The sequence below is a fragment of the Fistularia commersonii genome, chromosome 11 (assembly GCF_037954325.1).
Source record: "Fistularia commersonii isolate RoL2024-O1a breed Wild chromosome 11, RoL_Fcom_v1.0, whole genome shotgun sequence".
NCBI lineage: Eukaryota > Metazoa > Chordata > Actinopteri > Syngnathiformes > Fistulariidae > Fistularia > Fistularia commersonii.
Genome location: NC_141294.1, coordinates 8,719,418 through 8,737,164, shown reverse-complemented (window position 1 = coordinate 8,737,164; position 17,747 = coordinate 8,719,418). Strand labels below are relative to the sequence as shown.

Below are 17,747 nucleotides of genomic sequence, written 5' to 3'. Positions count from 1 at the left end.
TTCGGTGACTGAATTTCACTTTTTGTAAGTCGCTTTGGATAAAAGCATCTGCCAAATGACTGTAATGTAATGTAAAAAGATCCTCCAACACGATCATAATTTCGTCGTTGATTCATTCCATTTAGTCAAGAAATGTGAATATATGTTTGATGCATGCAGTTCATTTCATAAACGGAGTCTCAGTTCTTGAAATTGCAGTTTCTCTAGCTCCATCTTCTATTTTAGAGTTTGCTTTTCTGTTCTTCAGCAAGTTTTACTCTAACAATCAGCGCAAAATAGAAAACTCCACAGCTATAACCCTTCACGACACATATGCCTTGGTTACTCATGTTAATCCGTAGACTGTACATCAGCAGTGAGTAGATTATCTTGAACAACTGAGCATTCATTTCTAGTGGGCTGTGTTGCTAAGATCTTTTAATCATGCTAATAGAAAGAAGGCCATACTTAGCAACTCACTTACAGAATTTCAAGTTTTACACAATAAATGCTTTTTTAATCAAGACTTAACAGAAACCATTTAAAGCTGACCATCTGCACACAAACACACACACACACACACACACACACACACACACACACACACACACACACACACACACACACACACACACACACACACCAGGAGGAGATGCATTATCAGGTGCAAGTAAGTACAACTACCCTATGAAAGACTTGAATCACTGACTCAGGCACAAGTGCGTCTGAATTTATGATAAGAAAGCTTTATAAATCATCAGAAACAGTTAGATGTATAGGGTTTTGATACAGTATAAATAGATTCATGTACATGACATTCAGAGTAACTTTTTACAACCCAAAATCTGATACTGTAGAGCTGGGGTCTCACACTCGCAGTCCACAGGCCAATTGCAGTCCTCGCAACAATATTTTGTGTTCCCCTGCCTGAAATCAAAGCTTTGTGTTATTGTTGTCCGCGTGTTTTTTCTCACATGCATCTGGGGGTTTTATGTTGTGGGTTTAAAAAAAAAAAAAAAAAACGTAAAGGAAAAGAATGAAAAAGTAACATTGCAATGTATTTTTTGCTTCAAAATTTGAAGAAAAATGTTTTTTTCATGAAAAACATCAAGTGATATTGTTAAAACAATCTTTCCTTTTCTAATTTTCATAAAAAACAAAAAAATAGCAAAAAAAAAAAAAAAAAAAAAAAAGGGCAACATTAAAAAGATTTATTTAATAACCGGAATAGCCACCATTAGCCTTTGTAAACATTATACCTCCTCTTATACATGCTACCAATCAATTTTCTAATAAATTCTAGTGGCAAATTTTCCCACTGTGACAAGTTTTTATCTTTTAACTCATCAATATTTATAGGATGTAATTACATCAATAATGTTTAAATATTCATATTTAATATTAATTCATCATGTATTTTTTAGAAGAACAGTTCATTTCAATTAACCTGTTTACCTCCTTTACATTAAAACAAAGGAAAAATTTGGACTTAGCGTTACTTCAAGGTAATGATTTTACTGGTTCGGCGCCCTTGACATCAAATTAGGCCGTATGTGGCACCTGGACCAAAATGAGTTTGACACCCCTGCTGTAGAGTGATGGCCTGTTCCCCCTCTGGAATGAGTGCATATCAACCTTTTAAATGGAAATCCTACTCCTCCTGACCCGACACAACACTTTATCTTATTGAAAATAAGATAATAATAATTGTCTGATGCACATTAAACAATAACAAAAGCACTAATTGTATGACCAGTAAAATATTCTCCAGTCAAAACAATGCAACATATGGAATAGATACCATAGAATGCCTTTCTATATTAATTTTTATTGATATAGCTGACTATCAATAAAAGGCATCAGGAATGACCAAGCCTGACTGAAACATGCTAGCTTAGCTACATTACACTCTACGGTAAATTCTGAGTTTGTAATCAGTGCACTGTTGTCCTGGAGTCGGAAATAATGACACTGAGGCAAATCTTTCATAGATGTTTTTTTTTAATCAACTGTTCTTATTATGACAAACAACTGAAATGGAAGAGGAAACATTGACTGAGAAATTCTTCACAACTTAAGATCCAGGATTAGAATTAACTGCTCAGAAAAACTAAGTTCAAGAGTATCTCTAGCTCAATCCACAGCATCTGTGAATAGGAGTCAATGTCAAGTCAAATTAATTCAAAGAAAAACATAACGCTAACAACAGCTAGAACCACAAGGGCAGATCATTTTGTCATTTGATGTCATCTGCTGGCCCTTCCGGTGAGAGCAAGATGGCATTTCAGACATCGTGTATTAAGGTTAAAAATTTTCTTGCAACCAAAACCTGGAATCAAACACAGAGTCGACGCATTATCCAAAGTGCTATTTTGTTCCCGAGCCTGAGATTTTCTTAGAAATGCAAATAAGGAAACAACCTTGGTTCACTTTTGGCTTTAACATCCAAAGCCTTTACCTCGAGCATTGGCACTTTCACACATGGACAGTATATGAAAACATAAGTGTCCTTATCGTTTCCAATAAATTAATCTGACTAACAAACACTTCATTAACTCTGTACAACAAGGACACATTCAGCCATCTTTCCCTTTTCATTAAATAGAACTAAACCTTTACATTATAACATTATAAAAATATGACTTAAAGGGGAAGGCATGATCACGAACATTTCCTTGAAAGAGGACTCTAAGTTTTGTAGGAGAAGAAACTATTGCACTTTGATTCCATTCTACTGAGACGCGAATGAATTTCATAATCAGCCGAGGCTACACTTACTTCACAAATATCACTGCTTAATTCAACGGCATGTAACTGCAGCTGAATCAAAGACTCATACATTTGACAAAAAAACTCAATGGGCAATCAAAGTAAGTGTGTGTCCTGTGTCTGCTGGCGGGCTGCTCAGTTTTGCAGGCTTATTCATCAGTTTTAGCTTGCCTTCAGCTGGTCCGTGTACTTTAACTTGCTGGTAGAAAAAGTACTTAACAGTTTTACTGAAGTACATTTAAGCGTAAGAGTACCATTACATTACTTCATCACAATGAAAAGCCCCATATTTACAGCACTTTCAAGCACTTCTGGTTTAGCAGCATAAACAAATGAGTAACCAATCAAATTAGTTAAGATGTTTGAGACTGTAGTTTTGACAGAAATGCACTGTAAATAGTTTTTTGAAGCTGCTGGAGGTTAAGGGAGGTTAAACAGATTTATACAGGGTTAGCTATTTCAATATATTAAAATCTAGATTTAATTTTGTTTTCCAAATTTGAGTGGTTTTGTCAGGAAAAAATTAAATGCACACAAACCTGTTTTTTTCAAAATGTTGTGCTTTTTTTCCTGCAATTTCTCTGGAATAAAACCTGAGAACTTCAGTTTGGAAGTCATGGAACAGCTGCAATTTGATTGATACAACAGTACACCAGCTGAAAGGCAAAAAAATATACTAGTTTAATATTTTGCAGTATGATTTACTTGCGTGTACGACTGTGGCCTGAGAAGTAACGAAGTCTTTTAGGTTTATAGGTGTATACAGTCACATAAAACTGACGTAAAGTTTAATTACTTTAAAACTTTGGAGAAATAATAGTATTTAGTTCTAACACACCACTGCTTCAAATGGCAGTTTCCTCTTTTGCCTGTTGTCTGAGGCAGGAAACGGTCATTCACAAGCAAATGACCTGACAATTTAAGAAAAAGTACATTTGACAGACAAGTATATGAGTGAGATCCAGTTTCCAACTGGTATTTACAGATTTGGACACCCAGTAAGGGACACACAATAGAATAGACAATGGTGAAGTTTGCCAGAACACCAGGGAACCTGTGGTAACACAGTTTAACATTGAGAAAAACTGCAGTGTTTTCTCAACCCTCAAAAGGCTTAAATAGAAAAAAAAGAGGACAAAGACTAAGTTATAATTGGCTAGGTGTGAATTGTCATTTTGCTTAAAGATTTTTGAACGCCTCATTTCAAGGTCATCTGCCTGATAGAAAATTTCTTGCATAAATGAAATCTTTTCAGTCACAAGTTTTTCTTCTTAGTATAGTTGTCTAATTTTAATTAAAAAAAAATCCTCTGTCTCACCTAAGATAGAGCCAATAAAAAGGCTTGTTTAATACACACATTTGATCCAGATTTTTCGGTCATTACAGATTGTGTAAGATATAATTTGAGAAAGTCAAGTGAAACAAGAAAGCTTTCTGGCCCAAAATAAACTGTTCCAAAAGACTGACATTGGTGGCGAATTTCTCCCAAAAGTAGTGCTTGTTTAGGAAAGGTTTGCTTTGAATGTGGTCTGTGAGAAAGCCAACCTGACAGACTGGCAGCCAGAAGGCCTTGATAAGCTGTTAGTAGGACAGCAAAGGCTCCAAATGATGTTTTCTTAAAAAACAAACAAACAAACAACAACTCGGAAGTCTCGGAAGTTATGCGAACTTCGCCCGCCAAGATATAATGAATGAGAAAAGAAAAAAGAAAATGTAATTCTAAAGACCAGATGGGGATTCAGTTGTTATAAAAAGGAAAACGATTAAAGCTCATATTCATTCAACGCATATTTCATTCCCCCTGGATAAGAAGAACTAAGAATCAAGATAAAATGTTATTAGGAGATGCATGGCACTCATTTGTTAAGTACAGGGGAAAAACATTCCCTTATAGTATCAGTAGACAGAAAACACAGGAAGTCATTTCAATTCTACCTGTTTGACCTGTGTTTTTAGATCTGATTACTATGCAAATAAAAAGTGCAATTAATCAGCTAATTCCAGGTAATCAAATACATAATCAGATACATTTATCTAGAGTAATATTCTATGGTAACACCAGGTGGGAATGAGGTCAATCAAAATTATGTGCAAATTACTTCAATACAGAGGAAGTTCAATTATGGCTCCTTTTGGTTGCAATATTTGAACTCACATAGTGACAATTTAAAAAAAAAAAAAAAAGTTTTTTCCAAATGGAACTCAGTAGACTAATGAAGAGGAAAATGGCAGTTCCAGCTTATCTCCTTTTTGCTTAACTGCTGTGATCTTATTACAGCACTAAAGTTGAACCCTTGAGGTTTGTGTAAACAGCAATGTGAGCCGGAGACTTGAGTTCTTAGTCTTAATTGCTACAAACAATCACTTCCTGTGCAAGGAAACCAGAAAAAGTAAAAGTTGAGAGGGACTCTGTGAGCTTTGAAAAACTTAATGTAGAGTTTGATAATTTCATGACCATAATAGTCGTACAGCTTAATCCCCTGAAAGTTGGACTCAGGACCGTCTGTCTCCTATGTTAGTGATGTTACAGTCATCCTTGACTGCACTTACTAATCTGTTGGTTATAAGATTGTTGGAACAGATGACTAGAACTAGAAAAATAAACAGGAATTATATTAAGAAGCACAGTCATAGGACAAAACAGAGATTTTCCTGCTCAGAGAATCATCAAATCCTTCAACTAAATAAAAATACAATGATCACAGCTGTGATAGGCACTTCAATCTGACCACAATCGGTAGGGAAAAAAATTGTGTTCACCACCTTTCTGTCCCTTTCCTTAAGTTTAGTTACACATACAGTACGGATGCATGTTTTCCTTCAGGGCCAATTCTCTTCTAGAAGCCAGTGGTACAGCCTGAGGTCCAGGAGCAGAGGACAGCACAGCTCTGGGCTTATTCCCAGATCAGAATCAAGGAGAAAAAAAATACTAAAAGAGTGTGGAAAAAATACACTATGAGCAACACACATCCACTCTCATATACACCCACAGACATGGTGGACAACAGGTGGCAGAGCAGTCAGAATTGTCGAGCTCCAGCCTTTCATTGTCCAGACTCTCCTCCATCTGGGCTCAGTCCATCAAGTCATCAAACAACTATTACAGAAATTGGAAATCAGTTCCAAAATTTAGGCCAGACAAAAGTCATAGTCAATATGTGGAGGAGGTGACCAGCGGCAATGTTTGTGCATGTGAGGCCAGTGTTCTGTTCTTATCAGAGAGGCATTTATGAAAATAGAGAACAGCTGTCAGTGTATCTAAAGTATACCAGTTTGGATTCCACATCTTCATATGGAGGGAGGAGTTTAATTAGTTGTCTACCCAGCTGTAAAATGTAATTTCATTCAAATGTAGTGTCTCAACCATGACCTCTATATCAGCCAGCTAGTAATGGCCTGAAAATGTATTACTGAATAATTGAAAAAAACAAACGATTAGACATTTAAAGATAAAGTTGTTTATGACATCATGTGACCATTATTTAATGTTAGGACCTCTCAAATTATAACAGCGACAACTGATGCTTTTTGGTTCCTATGTTGTATTGCTTGTTAAATAAAACTCAATGTCTTCCTTTCACTCAAATGTTAAAATATCCTAACAACATGAAAAATGTATCATCCTTAAAGGATGCCCTCAAACCAATGCTGGATTTAAAATTAAATGACCTTTGACTCAAATTAACATCTGTTCAACATTCTTTGAATTTCAAAATAACATCTGTTGCAGCTGGATGTTACAGAAAATTTGTTTAAATTGGTTCTCATATAAACACTGCTCAAATGTTAAAACAATAAATATGTTATAATTAAACACTGATCTGACTCTTACTTTTGATATTTTTGCTAAATTGTGCAGAGTACTTATGTACTTTTAACTAATACATAACAATCATACACTAATACAAGTTTAATTTGGTCCTGAATATCAGAATCTGCCACAAAGGCCAAGTTTTGGTTTGCGCTATCAACTTTATTTATTTTTTTAACTCCCAACTATTCAAGTTGATAAGGCTGGGCAAATTCAAACATCAAAACTCGTCAGTGGATCCCCAAGACACTAGAAATGTTTGTAAGTATAAGGCCTGCTGACACAGGTGTATGTGTGGTGTGTAGGCATATCAGACCTGTCAACCTTTTGGAGTGAAGTCAAAGATGAGACTTGCTGACAGGCTGTCTCAAGTGTGAGGGTATTTTATGGTTTCTATGTAATAACTTCATAGTCCAGAATCTCTATCCAATGCACCTCTCTGTATTTATCTCACATGAGATGTGATTACTGGGAGGTGATGGGTGTGTGTGTGTGTGTGATTTTGGTCCTTAACTGTCCACCACCTGGTGTGGCAGCGTGACAGAGGAGCCATTGATAAATGAACCTTGTTTGTCTCTTCCTTTCAAAAAGTATGTCAGTAGCTCGCCTTTCCCCTTCACAAAAATTGGCCCCCTCCTCACAAAACGGAAGCCGTACTCCTTGAGGATGTTATAGCAGTCTTCAACCACCTGAGGGCAACACACACACACACACACACACACACACACACACACACACACACACACACACACACACACACACACACACACACACACACACACACACACACACACACACACACACACACACACACAGAAAATGATCAAATCTAGATGTTCAAGTAGTTGTATCTTAAAAAAAGACAAATCAGTAATGGTTCAGCTTTCTGGTCTTTAAGAGTTTCTGAATGTCATAAATTATTCTGTTGCTCACTTTGCCAAGAACATCCATTCCCCTACAACGCCAGGAGACGAATGTCCATTAAATCTTTCATGGCATGACAACAATAACGGGAGAGTTTTCTGAAGCTAAAATTTAAAAGGTGTATATTAACATAAAGGACAAAGCATTATCACACTTGTAATTTTTTTTAAGATGTAATCTCCAATTTGATTTCTACTTCAATACAAAGACATCACAACTAATTCACAGTAACTACTTCAAAGGGGAACATGTGCAGAATAAAGAAAGATGACACCTTGTTGTGATCATACAAAGATCCACAAGATCTTTAAGGTCAAATGGTGGGAGAAGGGGAGGCCTATGCAGAAACTGGCAGTCTTACCTGAATATTACCCATTACCCCAGTAGACTCCATGCGACTGGCCACATTCACAGTATTTCCCCAGATGTCATAGTGGGGTTTGCGGGCACCGATCACTCCAGCCAACACCCCACCCTTATTCAGACCTGAAGTAGCAATTTGACATATCTAATATCAATGTTCCTCATTGAAGTTTATGTCAGATATTTATTTTATTGAGACGTTTCACAGCGGGGAACTCAGATAAAGCTGATTATATCAAAAACATACACAGAGCTCATAAAAATCCAAATCATTTACCTTAAATATATACTGTATAATCTCTCACACACAAACACACACACACAACGTGCGCACGCACACACGCCAAGTAAAGGCCAATTACAAATATTGTGAAGAAGACTTCGGTGTGCATTTAAATCACAAAAACATACATTCCAAGTTAACTAAGGGCATCTAGATGTAACACAGGTACATGTAAACCAAGAAGTCAGTACCACAAATTTGCTTGTAAAATGAACTGGCAAATACATACAATTAGGCCTTGTTATTGACATCGGACATTTACGACTTTTATTCAAATGCTGTTCAATGATAGGCATCATCATGGTATTTTACAGTGTCCGTTTAAAAATGGTTGGAAAGGATAGATAAGATTTGATTTCAGATATATGCGCTTTTAATAACATTGGCACATTTGGAACACGTGTAAAATTACATTATCATTGTAAAACAGCATTTTCATATAAATACTGCAAGTGCAAATTTTAATAGGAATTTGCGTGAAAAAGAGCTAAAACGATTCCAAATATACTCAGTTAAATCATTATCTGGTTGAAATGTTTTGAAAAAAAACTTCCTTGTCTCGACTAAACATTTCATTAAAGCTATTGCTCAGCTGTGCAAGGACTGTCCACTATTTTATTTGTTGTTGCAGTGTTAACATTTGGTCTTATTCAAGTTTCTAATTAATTTATGAACATTAAACCAGCCCCCCAACCAGTGATTACCAGTAAATCTGGAATAACTAGACCTAATTTTGGCCTATAAAAATGTTATTTTGCGACATCATAACAGAACTAGGACGAGGTATGACACATACCGATACGTAGCATGAAGTTGTTGAATGACTGGTAGTTGATGTTCATGAGTGTGACCTTCATAGCCAGAGCAAAGTTTGCCAGGTCCGCTAGATGCTGCCAGCGCTCTCTATCCGATTGTTCCTCCTTCTGTCAAATGAAATCCCAAATAGCTCTGAGGCAACCTTGGAACCAATACTGGCTGGATAATACAATCACACCTAACACAATAAAAATAATCTTCAAAGAAACTCTAGTTGTTATTCTGACATAACATTCAATCGTCTGAACTATATTAGTGCTGGTAGAACTGGTTTCATTTACGGTTTAGAGGAATATAAAATGAGAGAAGAATTGCTGACCTTCATCCAGTTGTAGCCATTGCTGGCATCTGGGGTGACACCTGATGCTGCCATGTAGGTGCTTCCGATGGTCTTGATTTTAGTGATGCAGCGAAACTGAGGCTCATCCAGCAGCTATAATGGACACAGACTGAAGTCAAAGTTCAATCTCATAAAAAAAAGAACAGCTGTAGAGAAGGGTACCTAGATGGTCTTCAGTGTGTCTTGTGTCTTTAGTGTAATTTATGCAGTTTGATTCAGTACTAAAATCAGTGTTAATCTGTTTGAGAACTAGCTTCTTGGTAATTATCAAAAGATACCAAAATAAACTGCAAAGGCAATATTACATTTGTTCTCCAAACCTTACAATTTGATTTGTAATATTAGACTAACGGTCAGTGCCATCATGATCTGCAAACTTTCTGCATTCTAATCATTCTGAGTGAAACTGCTAAAATTATTTTATTTGGTGGAGATGGTTTTACTCTATGAAAACAGTGGATGCACTTTATTACAAAATGGAAACATCTTTTACAAATAACTTCAGAGAATGACTGAACAATTGTAGTTATGATTGGTTGTGACGATCAATAAAAGTTCTCCACACAACCATAGGTTTAAGGTTTGAGCTGGAATGAGGGGACAAGGAATTGAAACAACAAAGACGACAGATAATCCCCCCATACAGCATTTTTTATTAATATAGTGCAGGATGCGTATTCCTGAGCACTGGTGCTTAAGCAGACAATAAAAAAAAATTGCAGAACAGCTTACACTATCGAAGTCAGAGATTATTTCATTAAGGAATCGTAGACATTCAATGCCTCCATTGTTGATGCTCTCTTCAGTGTAAAAGTCAGAAAAGTTGGGGATGGAGGCAAACATGACTCCAATCTCATCATAGGATTGGCTGTACAATTCCTGGAATGTAAGCGTAAAATTGACAGGTTGTTGAATGAACCAAAACTGAATGCAGATGAAACGATGCAAATTGGTAACTTAAAAGACTAACATGCATTTTAATGAACTGCAATTACTTTGAGAAAATAAGAGATTAACACATCAAGTAAACGAATAAGTAGAAAAACATAATGTTGTGTGAGAAATACATGGGTTTTGCAGAGAATTAAAAAAAAGCTTTGAACCTGAGACCCCCACCTCATCTCTTTTCTTTGACCCAAGGAAATGTCGAGCAACGTGTTCAGGCAGCATGTTTGTCACCAGCGCTTCGTTCCAGCGCCTCATCTCGTACACTTTCTCCTTCTGCTCATGGACTTCAATTTTCCACAGAAACAGGGTGCGGGCCAATTTCTCCACCTAGAGGTATCATTGGAGAAGGATGCGAGTGTTTGACCATTTCTAACTGGATGCTGCATCAATTAGAAACAACATTAAATACAACTTCATCACTTTACACTTAATTTTCTTTGGTGTTTTTTGGGTGTATAAGGAATTATTCTATTCAACAACACAGGAGATCCATTAAATTATAAATAATGTTGAGTGAGCAAGTAATACAAGAGGTTGGGTCTGCAACAGATCAATGACAATTACACTTTCCTCTGAGATAATCAATGGATTAATTGATGAAAACTACTTTTTTTTCCTGCTCACACAAAAAGTCAATCACATGATTAGTCAGTTGATGTTCCTCAAAGTGATCAGACTTTCATAGATATGTATAATATAATTGATACGTTGTGCTGTGTGCGGTTTTCTTTCCTACTGTGGTCTTCAGATCACTATTTTATTAGTAAAATATGCAATCATTTTCAGATAAGTGTATTTAACCAGCACATAGCTGTACAATTTTAATCTTTAATGCAAACTATTAGATTTACTGAAAACTTTAAAACTGAAGTACAGTACTGTTATTTGTCCCAAATCCCCACTATCTATGAACCATCTACATGCCATCTTACAATACCTCAGACATAACCTTGAGTTGAAATTAGCTCTAAGAAACACATAAATATTGAACAAATATCACTGAGTCGTAAATGACTATCATAAATAAACCCAATCTGTTATTTTAAATGTATTGTTCATAGAGAGTACTTCAGTTACTATTCCCAATTTCTCTGAGAGTAAGTTTTTGGATTTATACTTATTATATTAAGACAATATGCTAATAAACAATGATTTTAAAACATCTCGAGTGACGGGACTGGTTTAAAAATTAAATATCTTTTATGCTTCTAATACAATGTAGCTCCAATACATTCTAGCATTTAAAGGCAAAGAAACAAGAAGAACTAAAACAGTATAACAAAAGAATGTATAAAGGTTTACTGTGTACAAAAATACAGTAAAAACAGGAGAATGACACATGGACATGAAGTGTTTTCTTATACAGTTCAAGTGAGGCACAGTAAAGATGAGCTGAAAACTTACATGTCTAGAGAAATAATAGAAGCTGACCATCATAATGAATATCATAACTGTCATTGTGAATTTGGAGGGAACCTGGTATGACCTGGAAAAAACAAAAACATTGAGAAGGCTCATTAAGAGACAATGAAAATAGCACAGTGCGCAAACACATGGACAATACTGCACTGTTTTTAACTATTCTTAAATATTATAAATGTGATACTTTTGAACAGAATCTTTAAAAAGATATTCAGACTTATGCCTTGTCCTAAATTAAGCATTATGTTGGTAAGACAACAAGACTATCCTGATAGCAATCAGGCTTTGCAGGATTTTTCAGACCTGTAATCTTTGCCAGTCCCTGCAATCTGAATATTCTTGTCCCCTTCTCCAAGCTGTGCATCGTGTAAACCAACCACACCAATGAGCTAAACTGCAGTTACTTTACAATTGCATAACCAAATGATAAACTCACTTTACTTGCTCTGAAATCTTGTTCGGCATAAGCCCTTTGATACTTTGATGGGTTAATTTGACAGGCAGCTTAAACCATGTTATTGCACAAGGTAAGTAAATGTCTTCCCTGTGCAATTATCCATTACATAGGACTGGGCAGTGCCATGGAATTTTATACTATCAACCAATAGTACTGTTCTATTGCCTGAAGGATCTCCTGTTGTACAGGAACATTCAGAGTGATGTCCAAGTGATCCATTGTTTAATCCCATCATTACACACATATATGGGTATACAGACTTGCTTGCCATTCAGACTATTACTCTCCACACCCCTTCACTCCAACACTTCAAAAATGACTCTCTCTAGCCTGCCATTGCTCTGCACTCTCATCCCAAGAGCCTGTGTGGTCTGTGGAAATATCTAATACATTGCTAATCATGATCACTTCTTCCACCTGTTGCATTCTTTTGCAAAGCTATCTACAGAATAGTTTGGAGAAGTTACAAATGATAACAATGGCAGAAGGTAGAGCAATTGTCTTTGGAACCAAACATTCCTGGTTCGATTCCCAGCTACCCCTAGCGTGTTGAAGTGTTGTTGAGCAAGACATTGAACCCCTAACTGCACCCCTGATGCTGGTCGATGGCAGCCTACTGCTCATGGTTCATCCATGATGGATTAATTGCAGAGAACAAATTAATAGGGATTAATAAAGGATAGATTGTTATTATTATCAAATCCTTTAAAAAGAAACACTGAAAATCTTCATTCACTTTTGCAGAAATAGAAAAATACGCAGGTGTTTCTATAGACAAAATTATGGTATATTCAGCTATAAACAGCTAGATTGTTACTGATACGGCCTATAGTTTCCAGCAAAAACAAAATACTGTGCTTGACTAAAGTCACTTACAGTCATGGCCAAAAGTTTTGAGAATAGCACTTTCACTAAGTCTGTTCCTTCAGGGTTTTTAGGTGTTTGCCAGATGTTTCTATGGTTGTGTCATCCTCAAAACTTTTGGCCATGACTGTACATTTCTACAAGGTGTGTAATGACCTCTGCCTCATATCGAACCTCACCTATAATCCTGAAAGCGGGCCATGTCATAGCTGTCGAAGATGTCCCTCCAGCTGTAGATGTTGACAATGCCTGTAGCCACTGTGATAATCAGCATCAGAGTGAGCTTGACCATGTGACTGACTTGAACCAGCATGGTTGTGGCCATGAGTGCCAGTACAGCAATGTAGCTATAGTACTTGGGATTATTCAGGCAACCCTCAGGGCTGGACCCGGTGGAGGAGGATGGTGGAGACATTGTCGTGCTGACTGATATATGGGCCCGTGGCAGACAGCTCAGCTTGAGAAGAAACAGACATGTTATCATTAGCTTGGTACTTATGATCACTCCTATAAGTTGAATAAATGGTCCTTGCTAAACTGTTCTTAAGAGCCATGATTCTGATTTCTTTCCGATGTACTGGCATAAGGATTACCTGCGGATCCCTCAAAAGACAGGCATTTGTTGTAGTAAATTTTATAGTCCTCACAATTGTTCCTCCCATAGCAAATGTGACTCTTCATGCTTGAGTTTGAACACTCATATTTTTAGAATTATATATTTAGACTCAAAGACAAAGCTCACCATATCCATTATGTCAGCGATGGTAAGGATGAAGATGGCTGCCATAGCCCAAGTGTTGCGAGCCCAGCGAGTGTGGTCAATCCAGGTGGAGAAGCCCACAAGCTTTTTGGGAAAGACCTGACATGAATAAAATTTCAATTAGAAATCTATACCATTGTGCATCAATCATTGCTCTAAAAATGGAGGAATCTGTAGGTGCCTGTTAAATTTCTTGACCTCTGCTCATTTAAACATGATGTGTATTGCTGGAGATCTAAGAATGTCCAGTGCAGAGTTTTTGGGGAGGTCAGTGTAGTTTTTATGGACCCATTTCATGGGTTTCAATTTCATGTGACAATGACGGCCGTAGTAAATTTAAATGAGAATAACCCAGGGGTTTGGATAGTTTGCATTGTTTCCGACTGATATACAGTACTTGACTTTAACAACTGTGGAATGGAGCAACAGTCCATGCTAGGGTTTACAAAAATACTTTAGTATATCAAAATGTCTGTGAGAAAATTGATGAACATTTAAGTTAGTTACACTTGTTTCTAATGTTATGACAAGTCAGTATGTGGTGAAAGAAGCCATTTGGTGTTATCTGGTAGCCATTGGTGTCATGCTGGGACACGGCGAATGGTCTACAGCTGCTACCAGTTAAAAGTCAAACTAAGCGCATTACTGTGCATGTGGTTCTGTTGGCAAGTGTGTTAGGTTCTCACATTGTGATGTTTGATGTAATATTGATAGACACCAAAGAGCCTAAAGCATTAGTTATTTTGACTTTGTCACAGGCAATTTGATTGACTGACTATCCAGTATGCTACTGATGAAATGGTCTATGAGTTGCCCATGAGATGGAAGGGGGCGATCAATACTGCCTATCAGTGCATCTAAATTTCCATAACAATGTTTAATCAAAAAGTTGTGCACTGTGCCAAAATTCCAAACAGGTTCATTGTTTATAGCTTGAAATGGCCTTCTGCAATCATTTAACCTCTAGGACATACAGTGATTTGTTTTTGTCATCTAATTCTGGGAAATGGAGAAAATGTGATTCCTGAAAAACATGATGTCATTGGGGAGATTTCATACAACCACAATTTACTGTAGCAGTGAAAGTTTGTATGACTTTGTGAATACAGTCAGTCTATTTGTAAGAGAGACACATTTCCAGAACATCTGAAGACACATTTCCAGAACATCTGAAGAAACCCTCCAGCAAAATACTTTGTGCAGGGTTTTAAAGTGAACGATGAAAAAATGTTTTTTCTGATGGACAAGGTGCTCCTAACTATAGACATAAATATTCGTGATACATGTTTCAGATATATTGCATGAAGAGTACAGCAAGTAAAAATACAGGATTCCACAGATGTATTCAAGTAAAAAAATTAAATGTTACTCACTCTGGGAAATATGGCAGCCAGAGAGCAGATTGTCAGGATTAGTAGCAGGACTTCTCCTACCGCAAAAGTGATGTAGTTCGCTATCAGCCTGGTTGTTCAGAATTAAACACAAAGAATAAAAAAACCTGAGAGAAGACAGAGCCCACATTATCTAAATCCTGTATTAAGACCTGTATTAATAGGTTTTTGCAGGAATACCATGCCCTGAGGAATTAAATGTTCCCATTTCACAAGGAGCATATACTTTCATTACTTTCACATTTGTATTAGGATTTCAGTGACCGAAAAGGTATGTTTAAGAACCAAGTCATTTCTATTACTTTAGTAATATCTGTTTCAACTAGCCTGAAATTTGAAATCTCAGTGGGGACAGGACATAAATGTTGCTACTCGCTCCAATAAAAAATCAATTTAAGACTGGGGAAAGTTTCCATTTATTTGGATGGAAAAAAAATTAAATAATACAAAAGTTAATCCAAGTCCTTGAACCATTTCCAATTGAACATGTTATCCAAGTATTTATAATGAGGCAAGATGCTTCAATTTGACAACTTTTTTCTTATCTTGTTGGTGTGAAACTGACCCATTTGTCCTGAAATGATTTGAAAAGCATAAAAATGAAATATAAATGCCATAAAAGACAATTTGCACCCAATCAAATAGCAAGCATTTTTAGTTTGGCATGAGATTACTCAGCGTACTATCTAACAATTAAAAAAAAAAAAGTGTGGTTATGGAAAAAAGTTGGTACTGTACACATGCTAAATCATTTACATCTACAAGTGGATGGTGCATCAGGAAATCAGAAGTGATGTTGGAGGATCTTCCCTACTGTCCATGAGAACTGACCAGGGGTCAATAAGGGTCTCCATAGCTGCAGTGAAGAGCAGGACCACACAAGAGCAACAGAAAGCAGCACCGCTTTGCTTCTCCTTCTCCACAGAATAACGGGTTTCCAAATCTGGATCAACAAACCTCAGGGAAAGTTTGTTTGTGTGTTTCCCCTTCAGACTGATAAGACATGAAAATATCAGTATTAATAACAAGGACAAACTTGTTACAGTATCTGACTCTAAACATGCACCAACAAATGTTTTTTTTATTTGGAATTCCAAATTTCACTGTATGCTACAATTTAGAAGAAAATTCTTCTTAAATTCATGGGAAGTCCACTGACTATCAATAAAAGTAAATACAAGCAGTAACAGCTGAAATTTCCTGACAAAATAATCCCGTAAGAAATAAGAGTGTGCTTTGCAGAGGAGTGAGATGAGCAATGTCTTATTGTTCTTCACTTACGCTTGGACTGTCTCTCTCTCCAACAGAGCTTCGTTGAGCAGTTTGTTAAGCTCTTGCTCATTTTCCTGAGCATCAATTACTCTTTCAGCCAAGTCCCGTAGCCGCAGTCTTCGCCGAGGGTTCGGAAAAGAGGGGTTCACCACCTGCAATCATCAACATCATCAATAAGTGATAACTCAGCTGGTTTGCACATCTCCATAAAATCTAATGATTATGTAATCAAGAATACATAGATCTATAGAGATGGTTGTGATTAGGGAGGCATAAAATATATAGCAATTATTAATACCAATAATTACAAATTGTTGTCAAACCTGACTTAAACAGACCTGCCCATAATTCTTATCCCATTTAATAGACTTGACTTCTTTACAAATATTGTCAGGGATCTTCGGAAAAAAAAAAGCATTTTGTATTATGCTAACTTTTGACTTTTTGAAATTCTAAGAGGTGCCAAGGGGTGAAATGATTTTTTATTTAAAGTGCTGATTAATAACTTTAAATGAGACACCTATAATCAGGACATAACAGTTTTAGATTCTATACTTGGGTAAATATGAATACATCAGAAGAGAAATTATCCATATGAAGCCAGTCTCCTTTCTCCTTTCTCCTCTATTCTAATTTAGGAAATGAGAGCAGGCTGGGTTACCCTGGTGTCCAGCTCCTCAGGTTCCTCTGGTGTGGTGCAGGCAGTGTTAACACTGCCGTTACACTCTGTGGTGTTGATTAACAGTGGAGAGTTTCCATTGGAAGAGGTTACTGATAGTTTCTGTTGTGAAACAAAGACAAAAAAAATGATCACAATGAAAAATTAGTCATTGAAATTTGTAGTTCTCTTATTTTAAAAATTTGGACCACACTGTAGCATATATTTTGCATATGATAACATTTCCACACTTTGCATGACTTACAACACCGTTGATGCCATTCTTTCCCACAGGACTCTTAGGAACGACCACCAGATACGTCTCAATGCCACGCTCCCTCAGATAGTCGCAACGGTCACCTCCATTTCCTGGCTCCACATCAAACTCACCATGAAGACATTCCATGGTACTCTGGGAGATGTGGACACGGCTGGTGCACATATTCAAAGAGATCAAATGTCAGGCATGTTATTACTCTGTTAAATATTGAGATATAACCCCTGAGCTGCAATAAGGCTTTTTACGTCATTAACTGATTATTAATAACTCAATAAGACTGATATTAAGTAGAAGCTTAAACCACAAGACTGCCATCAAATTAATATTTTGATATCATATAGGTCCTATCAAACTCATTACTAAATGTCAAAATCAGTGTGCAACAAAGTGCTTTATGCCCTTTGCCCCAA

General features: G+C 36.7%; 1 protein-coding gene across 2 annotated transcripts in view; it reads right to left on the bottom strand.

The window, feature by feature from the left end:
* Positions 1-1,962: 1,962 nt before the first annotated feature.
* adcy3a (adenylate cyclase 3a) overlaps positions 1,963-17,747 on the bottom strand; it is a 31,462-nt gene continuing 15,677 nt past the window's right edge. For both annotated transcript variants that reach the window (XM_086154849.1, XM_086154850.1), the window contains exons 8-21: positions 17,323-17,488; positions 17,061-17,180; positions 16,409-16,551; positions 15,959-16,120; positions 15,110-15,197; positions 13,719-13,835; positions 13,156-13,433; positions 11,638-11,719; positions 10,402-10,560; positions 10,018-10,164; positions 9,265-9,378; positions 8,926-9,052; positions 7,845-7,969; positions 1,963-7,248 (exon numbers count right to left, since the gene is read on the bottom strand). In XM_086154849.1, the coding sequence (XP_086010975.1) occupies positions 7,069-7,248; positions 7,845-7,969; positions 8,926-9,052; positions 9,265-9,378; positions 10,018-10,164; positions 10,402-10,560; positions 11,638-11,719; positions 13,156-13,433; positions 13,719-13,835; positions 15,110-15,197; positions 15,959-16,120; positions 16,409-16,551; positions 17,061-17,180; positions 17,323-17,488 (2,008 nt within the window). In that variant the 3' untranslated portion in view covers positions 1,963-7,068. The remainder of the gene's footprint in view (positions 7,249-7,844; positions 7,970-8,925; positions 9,053-9,264; positions 9,379-10,017; positions 10,165-10,401; positions 10,561-11,637; positions 11,720-13,155; positions 13,434-13,718; positions 13,836-15,109; positions 15,198-15,958; positions 16,121-16,408; positions 16,552-17,060; positions 17,181-17,322; positions 17,489-17,747) is intronic.